General features: G+C 39.4%; 1 protein-coding gene across 1 annotated transcript; it reads left to right on the plus strand.

The window, feature by feature from the left end:
• The first annotated feature begins 412 nt into the window (after nt 1–412).
• On the plus strand, nt 413–9,480 carry LOC110976954 (histone-lysine N-methyltransferase PRDM9-like). Its single transcript, XM_087133625.1, has 9 exons — nt 413–623; nt 2,455–2,656; nt 3,160–3,261; nt 3,466–3,551; nt 3,939–4,098; nt 4,567–4,668; nt 4,911–5,176; nt 5,329–5,584; nt 6,012–9,480. The coding sequence occupies exons 2-9, from the start codon at nt 2,521–2,523 to the stop codon at nt 7,433–7,435; spliced, it is 2,532 nt and encodes an 843-aa protein (XP_086989751.1). The 5' UTR covers nt 413–623; nt 2,455–2,520; the 3' UTR covers nt 7,436–9,480.
• Nucleotides 9,481–9,673: the final 193 nt, after the last annotated feature.

Below are 9,673 nucleotides of genomic sequence, written 5' to 3' on the forward strand. Positions count from 1 at the left end.
CGTGGAAATTGTGCTGACGTACATCGAAATATCACGTATTGTATTGCACGAAACTGATGTTCGCTTCAGAGGGACCCTCACGACGTACCCCTGAAGATTTAATTGGACCGAAAAGTTTATTGAAATAATATATCCTTAGGTCTTACAATGTAACCGAAATTCCGGCACCGTGTTTAATTGGCAGCCACGGAGCTCGGTCAATTAGGGAAAATGGCGCTTCGAACCAAACTTTACAAGTACAGCAGCAGACGACATCATTTACTATGGTTTTCAGACGAGCAGTTAGAAGTGAATTTTCAATCGTAATACAATGTAAAGATTTAGGAAACATCATCTACTTGTACAATGTAGATTTGGAAAGGCGCGGAAACTTCAAGTTGGGTTCACGATATATCGGCGCGTGGTACGTACACACAGTACGTGCGTACGTGTGCGGCTAGTACAGTACACTACATGTGTAGTATGTAGTGTGTCGATGTCCGTTTGTACCTTGGGATAAGCTAATACTTAGTAGGCCTAGCTGGTCATTTCCAACTTTCAAAACTTAGGCCTATTTCTTTGTATTTACCAATGCTCAGTTCAGCTCCAATCAGCAGTTGTTAGAGGAACAGTTTGTTATTGAGGTAGGAAGCCTAAAGCGTTAACAAATAACACAATGAACAAGATCGACACTTGACTGTGTAGTCTTGGCCTAGACTGGTACTGAGTGGTAGACGTAGGTCCTGTCCAAACGCTAGGACGTAACGTTAGGCCTAGCATGGGCTTAGGACTTAGGCCTAGGTCCTAGGCCTTTTTGAATCAATTTGTTGAGATAGGGTAGGCTGAATGATCCGGTGACGCAAACTCTGCTTTTTCAATCAAGTTTTCCATTGAGAGTAACTGTCATGCAGAGCCGGCTGTTGCATCCCAGGGCTTTCATTTTCATGTTTTTCAATTTCAGACAGCTGGACAGTGTTGTTTTCAAAGGTAGCCCTGGAGCCTAGGCCCTATCTAAAAAGGAATTTAGGCCTAGGCTTGCTGTACAAATGTTGTTTTCAGAAAATTAGGCCTAGGTCGCATCATGCCCAGTACTACTACTACTAGGGCCTAGGCTAGGCCTACTACTAGGAAAGAATTTTGCCAAGACTTCCGACGCACACAGTGACACGTTGGACAGTTTGTCAAGAGTCACAGGAACCCATAAATCCAAGCAAAACTACAGGGTGGAACTTCATTCATTAACTTGTTAGCCTCGGTGTTGAATCTTGTAACAAGTGTGCCATTAACACACGTTTTGAACTGACATTTTTCATCACTTTCTTCATTGAAAAGAGCCAACAGCATACTGTGTAAGAAGAATAATTTTACTGGACATTTAGGCCAGTTCATACTTGCTGCGTATTCACTATGTACGCAATGCGAAGGTCTATTTTGAGGCGGCTGCAGTGCCTGAACGAAAGCGCAGTGTGTAATGAAAATACGCACCTTTACACGCAGTTTGTGAAAATAATGGATAGTGCATATGCACCAAATGTAGGCCTATGCGTATTCGGACTAATTAGAAAAATTTAACTTTTGTTGTATACCCACACGCAGCCGAGACTTGAGAAAACATGAAAGTATGAACGTCAAATGCGGCATTCATGATATTACGTGCTACGTGTGTGCATATGCAGTGAGTATGAACCGGCCCTGAGCCTACTGTGGGAACCAACTTTAGAATAAACCTAGCTACCACCCTAGACTTTTAGGCCTATACGTTTTGAAACATTTGGTTGGTTATTTCTTGGAAAGGTACAAATCATATAGTCCATTGTACCGTACCACTTGTGATGTAGAACTCAGAGGTGTCCTGTGAAGTCCAAACTCACATTAAGTTACAGCTAGCTCACTAGCAGCAGAAGAGGGGGCCATTCCCCCCCCCCCCCACCTTTGAAAAGTTAGTTATTTTGCTCCCCCCCAATGTAGATCAGCTTACGAGCTGTTGGAGGTACATTGCAACTTCATAAGTGTGTTCTTTTCAGTAGAATGGCTGGGGCTTGGCCCCCTTTTAAAACCGTTCCACTGCCGTTGAGCTAGCTGCTGAGTTACCGCAGAATTAATACACTGACAATTTTGGACACAGTAAATTAGACTCTCTAGAATAGTGTCTTATCATGTTGAATGCCAGCCATCAATTTAGACACAAAGAATGAGCAAAAGAATTCAGAGATCTGCCCTCTCTGGAAAAGAAATCCACTCTGTAGAAAAGAAAAAGAATCTGCCTCTATTCAAAAAAGATAAGAAGATTTTAGCATACTATAAAATATAAAAATATATATAAAATATAACATAAAAATATAACAAGAACATTTGTCATGTTGATGCTAATACGGTATTCCTTGTTTATTCTGATGTAAGCCATTCATGTACTACAAATTGTCAAACTGCAAATATATGGTGGCACATCGTAATTAAATTACTGTTTCATTGTAGGTACTTGAGACACTCATCCCTGGGCCATTTCCCCCTGCTGATCTTGAGGGAGAAATATTTCTCATCATGGCAGTGTCAAAGAAGAAGACTGAAGATGACATTGAGCAATTCTTCACAGCTGCTCAGTACAAAGAACTGTCAGAATATGAGAAGCTGAGACTGAGAAACATCAAAGAAAATTATGACATGATGACAGAAATTGGTGAGTTCCACTTTTCAACGGACAGTACAGAGTTTGCAAAGATTTTCATTTCAGTGTCTGACTTTTCACCAAAAATGAAAGGACTTGAGGTTCATATGTATTTCTGAAAAATACTGTTCCTTTGGAATGAATTAGATTGCAGGGTTTCCTTATTAGCCTTTGAAGTGATGGTGTGCCAAAAACGTTTATTCCTCAACTTTACTGCCAAACTTGCTCATCACCTTTGTAGCAGAAGTGTCCGAATACAGATTGATTCAAATAAGTTTGGCTGAAAAGTTCTGTATGTTTATCAATATAAGTGAATTTTCCAGAAGATCATCGGAATCTATAGAGTGCCAAAGTGAATATGTAACAAGCACAATAATGTGTATAAATGCATTTGCGGAAGAACCAGCATGTGTGAGACAATGCGCGTGCCTACTCCGTTCGTTTGTATGGCGTTCACTGGGATGATGTCACACTCTGATAGTCCATTGCATTTTTTTGTCGTGATCTGTTCTCAGGACTGAAGGTACCTATGCCAGAGTTCATGAATGGGCCATTTCGCAAGAGAAAGCCAAAATACGTGGATTCAAGTGACAGTGATGAAGAATGGACACCAGGAGGTATTCAGAAAGGCTTCTGTTACTGGTATTTTATTTGTAAATTGTAAGTTCTTCACTAAAAAAGATGTTAAGTGGATTAGAAGAACAACATGCTTATGAGGTTCTGGGCTTGTTTGACCAGCTCAACCTCATGAAATGAATTTTATTTGCAGGAATGTAAGTGTAAAGGCAAAATACTTAAGTAGCTTGAAATTGTTTTGACAGGACTCCCAGTGTGTCGGAAAAAGAGGGCATTTTCTGTTCCAGTGAAGGAGCAGAAGAAACTGGGCTCCATCTTCGAGAAATCTAAGGTTTGTGTCTAGCTCAAAGTTCCAGCATAACTAGTTGTAAGAAATTGTGTAATTGATTTCCGTCAAGGATGAAGATGAAATTTAAATCACTTTGTCAGGAAAGGGCACTTAAATGACAATTGCAGAAATTAAGGACCTTCAGTGGAAACATTAGGACACAAACCTTCACTCTGGTCTTTTCTGTCGTATTTTAAAGTCTAAATTTGAATTGCAGTGTCTATTGGAACCAGCCTGTCACATTGCTTCTGCTCTAGCCGTATAAAACCTTACAACCTTTTCCTATATGTTAAAAGCACATGTTTATAAATGTATCATACTCTTAATAAATAAATCAATGTAATGTAAACTTGCTGTTCATTCAATTTGTCCCACCTTTATTTGAAACAGGGTCCCTCTTCAAAAGCACCCAAGCAAAGAGATGATGAAGACACTTTTGACTACCTTGGTCGTGTGACAATCAACGATGACGGTGACTTAATACCAGTAGAAAATCCCCAATCTGATCTGACACCTCCTGAACTGAAAAAGAAGTCGAGCCAAAAAACAGGTATGACACAAGGGAGGTTGAGGAACTAAGGGGTCTTGGGAATGTACATGTATATTGAATCAGTCTGTCAATGAGAAATCTGGAGATTGCTCCAATTGAAGCCCCCAGCAAAATAGTTAAGTCCTCACTTTGATACATTATTTCAATTTTTTTGTAAACTCTCATAATTGTGGGTAGTATAGCACATTTGTCTGTTGTCTCATATAATATAAATTACTTTAAGTGGTTACTAATGTTTTTGGGGGAGGCTGGATAGATATTTTGTAATTTTTGTTTTGATTGAGAAATTCATTATTTTTATGCTTTGTAATCAGGAAGTGTTGTTAAATTTCAAGTTTGATGGATTAAAATGTATGAGCAGGAATGTTTTCCCATTGCATCCACACAAAGAATGTGTTTAGTGTCTACAGGTAAAAGTTGAAACTTCCTAAATTCTAAAGGTGTTCATTTTCCATAACAAATGTAAAGGTTTGGACAGGTCAAAGCAACCACAACGCCGATACCCTCAACGAGTTGGTGCTACAAAAAGCTACAAGGAACTGGATGGGCCCAGTGATGACAGCTATGTGTGTACGTTGCCGTATAGTTTTCAGTTATGATTTTTTGAACATGTCAAAAAAACTCCACATTCAAAATGTACCAAGATAGTGTGCCATAGCATTTCCTCCAAAAAGCAGTCATTATTTGTTGAGGATGGGCCATTAATTCTCTGTAATCTTAAAAACTGAAACCTTTGGAGTAAGCTGATCTGGGATAGATTGGTAGATTTTTTGAGTTTTGCTATTTTGTGTGAATTTTCAATTGAAATACAGACTGTGAAGATTGTCACGAGCTGTACGAGAAAGACTGTCCGCAGCACCCATTGACCATCATTGGAGACTCTCTGGTCCCCAAAGGGTGCAGAGAACACGCCAAGCAAAGTCTTCCCCAGGGATTGGTTGTCAAAGAAGCCGGGATTGAGAATGCTGGTCTGGGGGTTTGGGCAGAGAAATCTTTTCCCAAAGGTGTGAGGTTTGGACCTTATGGAGGAGAGATTGTGGGAGAAGATGTAGGCCAAGACAGTGGCTACGCATGGGAGGTATAGGCAGCAGTCTTATTTACCTTCAGTACTTCAAGAAAAGAAAAGTTACAGATATACAAGCTCAAAGTATCATCAATGCACTTATTCACTCAAGCCTCCCAAAAGACAGTGATTTTGTATTTATTCATTTTTAACGTGCTCTTTAACAGGTTTTTGGTCACAGTGGAAAAAGCCATTATGTGGATGGCAAGAACCCTAACAAAGGCAACTGGATGCGATACGTCAACTGCGCGTGTTCCGAAGCAGAGCAGAACCTCATCGCCTACCAGTACTGTGGCCAGATCTACTACAGGAGTTTCAAGCCAATCCACCCAGGCCAGGAGTTATTGGTATTCTATGGGGAGGAATACGCCACTGAGCTAGGAATTGTGATGACTACAGCTGATGATGTCCAAAATGAAAAAAGTGGGCAGTTTTGATATTTAAAAGCTACTTTTGAAAGATCAAAGATTTTGTATTTGTTTTACTCATGTGCTTTTAAAACAGGGAAACGGGATGCAATGTCAGTGTTTCTTTTAAGATAAAACATGTTGACAACTTCCAAGTAGTCATTAACACTAAATTTTTGTCTGCATTGAATTGTCCTTACTGACCGAATATGGTGAAATATGTATTAGTTATGAATGATACGGTGTAGTAAATTGGATATTAAAAAAGCAGGAGGCTGATTGAAAGGAATTCTCATGCTCTAATTTGGATTTATTCGTGGCAGAATTTATCTTTGAATATCAAACTGATAACTTAATCAATATTTTTGAAAAGGTTTTAATTCAATGTAAGAAGTGCTTTGTTTTTGTTATTTAGCATCTTTTTTGTTGGTCATTCTTCACAGATAAAGAGCGACATCCATGTCCAAAGTGCAGCAAGATCTTCACTGATTACAAGTTTTTAGCAGCACACATTCGGCATTCCCACCAGTCTTCAAAAGAGTGGTATGACTACCTGAAGCCACAGAAAATCAAGGTGTCTACCTTTAATGTCAATGCCTGTAACATCAAAGTGGCCTCTCAAATGAATCATTCTCTCAGTGGTAAGAAGAAGTGGCTCAGGAAAAGGACTTTTCAGCAAAAATCTTCAGTTGATTTCAAACCCACAGTCTCAGCTGTACCCAGTGCTGCTGCCAAGTGCAGGCGGAAGTACGTTTGCCGTTTGTGTGGAGTGTTTTTCAGCACCGATGTATCTTTGACAGAGCACAACCAAAAAACACACCATGATCAAGTTGCAACACATCTATCAAAAACTTGTCAAGAGGTTGCAAATAAAAAACGCACCAACATGAAAGAGAAAACAAAGAAGAGTACTTGCAGTGAATCTATGAAGAGTTATGTTGATGGAGAAAATGGAAAAATGCTGCATACATGCAGCCAGTGTGATAAATCATTCAAATGGAGTAGTCACTTGAGGATACATATGAGGATTCATACAGGTGAGCGGCCATACGCATGCAGCCACTGTGATCAATCATTCACACTGAGTGGTCACTTGAGGAGGCATATGAGGATTCATACAGGTGAGCGGCCATACGCATGCAGCCACTGTGATCAATCATTCACACAGAGTAGTGATTTGAGGAGGCATATGAGGATTCATACAGGTGAGCGGCCATACGCATGCAGCCACTGTGATCAATCATTCACACTGAGTGGTCACTTGAGGATGCATATGAGGATTCATACAGGTGAGCGGCCATACGCATGCAGCCACTGTGATCAATCATTCACACTGAGTGGTAACTTGAGGAGGCATATGAGGATTCATACAGGTGAGCGGCCATATGCATGCAGCCACTGTGATCAATCATTCACACGGAGTGGTAACTTGAGGATGCATATGAGGATTCATACAGGTGAGCGGCCATACGCATGCAGCCACTGTGATCAATCATTCACACGGAGTGGTCACTTGAGGAGGCATATGAGGATTCATACAGGTGAGCGGCCATACGCATGCAGCCACTGTGATCAATCATTCACACTGAGTGGTCACTTGAGGAGGCATATGAGGATTCATACAGGTGAGCGGCCATACGCATGCAGCCACTGTGATCAATCATTCACACGGAGTGGTAACTTGAGGATGCATATGAGGATTCATACAGGTGAGCGGCCATATGCATGCAGCCACTGTGATCAATCATTCACCCAGAGTAGTGATTTGAGGAGGCATATGAGGATTCATACAGGTGAGCGGCCATGCACTGCTTCCACTGTGACCAGCGCCACTTTGACAAATCATCCACGCAGAGAGGTGCCTTGATGAAGTGCATCACAATTAACAGTTCACAGTACTGAACGGCCACACATGATTCACTCCAAGTGAAGTCTTTGGAATGCACAATGTATATTGAATGCATGAACACATTATTAGTAATCACTCGCACCAGCTGTGGTGCTTTTTTAAGAGTCAAGAGGATTCTCAGAGATAATCAAACATTCATAACTGCAAACTGTCCAAATGTAACTTGGTGGCGGGAGTTGCAAGGATGCACAGATATAACGGAGTGGTCTTATGTTTGCTATTTTCATTGAATGTATAATCAGGATATGTACTTATGAAAAACAGTGACGATGTGCAAATGTGGTAGCTCATTAGACAAGAATAGCAGTATGCCCATAAACGATTGTTGTACATTTTACTTATAATGTACATGAATTTATGAAAACTGGGATTAGAAACTCATGTGGTACCATGTCTTTGAAAAACTTAGCTAGTGAAACTGCATATTATGTGCTTTGCACAGTACCTAAATCCAAGATGGCGGCGCCCATGACACGCCATCTTGAAATTTTATATGGTGGCTTAGTTGCATCCTATTATCACAAAACCTTTGTTAACGGTCTGGAATGATAATGAATTCACATTTTAAAACATTAATACATATTTTAGGTTCAAGAAAGTATTTCCTTTTCAGATATGAATTTTACTTTCACTGATGAGTGGAGCTGTAAATGAAGCATAGTGTATTTCTCTGATCTTAAACACACACCAGGAAAGTGATTCTGGTTCAGATGGGTGTGATTTGAAACCTGCACTCCACACACAAGTTTTTTGAGTACTCGAGAACATAGAAATTCCCCACAAAGATACAAATATAAGCTTGGGCCGGTCTTTAATACATTATAAGGTACCAATTTCTTTGTAAGGCAATAGGACCGAGACGTGGAGACTTTTCTTTTCCCCACATGTTTTGTTCCCATGTAATCGGTGAAATAACGTGTGTTTGTTCCCACAACTAGAGAACATATGCGTGCATACATAATGTTGACAATAATTTGGCCAGCTTTTTCTGGTATTAGTCCCCATTCTCACTCGCCCTAAAAGTTGTAACGTTATTGAAGCCTTGCAAAAATCATGCAAGAACTGGAGAAGAAGTCTAACAAACTACAAAATAAAGTTCTAGTTTTTACCGTGTAAGAAATGCTGAGCACCAAACTGCAACATGCAGTTTATAGCTCTTAATCTTTGTTGTAGTTTGTTGACTGTGATTTTGCGGGAACATGAATTTGATATCAATGAAATTGTTACTTTTTATGTTTTCACTTGGGCCACTTTTAATGTAATATTAATATTTGATGTGTACAGAGATTTGAAATTTGCACAATAGGCAGAAGTTATTAATTTTTATTTGGAAGATTTTCATTGTTTACTTTGCAATTTCAAAGTACTGTGTAACCTTCAAGTTAGTATAAAATAAGTTGAAAATTTTACAGCAAAGAACTGCTGTTGGATATTTTGGGAAAATTGCCATACATGTATATTTTGCAAAGTTACTGTGTATGCAGAGCACATTTACATGTGTGTGGCACTATTGACCATTCTAAGTTGGTTTGACACAAACGGAAGTGTTTTTATTTTTAATGACAAAATAATAAGCTTTATCAAGGTTTGTGGTACAATTGCTGTGGGTGGAGACAAATGCAAAACGGCAGTTAGATCAGAAAAAAGTCATGTACAATTTCTGGCAGATTATTGAAACAGTAGCTGATATTTCTGTCCCAGAATCTAAAAGTTACTTTTAAAAATTTGTTTAGCAGTTATGCCAATAGTTGTTTAAATGCTAGTTTATTTGAAGTTTTGTTTTTGCTTCTAAAAGTTTGGAGTAAAGGTTAATACAGTGTTAAATTGTTGTTCACCATGTAGTGAAAAAGTGTCAGTGTTTGTCAGTTTTTCTCTTCACTGTGCTTTCAGTACAATTTTCCTATTCGAAATAAACTGAACCAGAGGGCTCAGGAGAGTGAACAAAACACATGATCGATGCTGATAAGGATATAAAAGGGTGTCAAACATAGGTGAATACATGACAGATTGAAAGTGTGTTTTTCCTTGTTTGCCCTTGAAATTCCCAGTCCATGCGTCATGGAACCAAACTATGCTCTGAAAGAATTGCATTGCATTTATTTTCGGTCATCTGATTGGTGAAAAGTTTTGGCAAGTCATCTACGCCTGGCAACATATATTACGCCCTCTCGTGTTTGGATTATCTTAAAATAGATT

Source organism: Acanthaster planci, linkage group LG02 (assembly GCF_054643075.1).
Source record: "Acanthaster planci isolate LZ-2023a linkage group LG02, COTS_SCS, whole genome shotgun sequence".
NCBI lineage: Eukaryota > Metazoa > Echinodermata > Asteroidea > Valvatida > Acanthasteridae > Acanthaster > Acanthaster planci.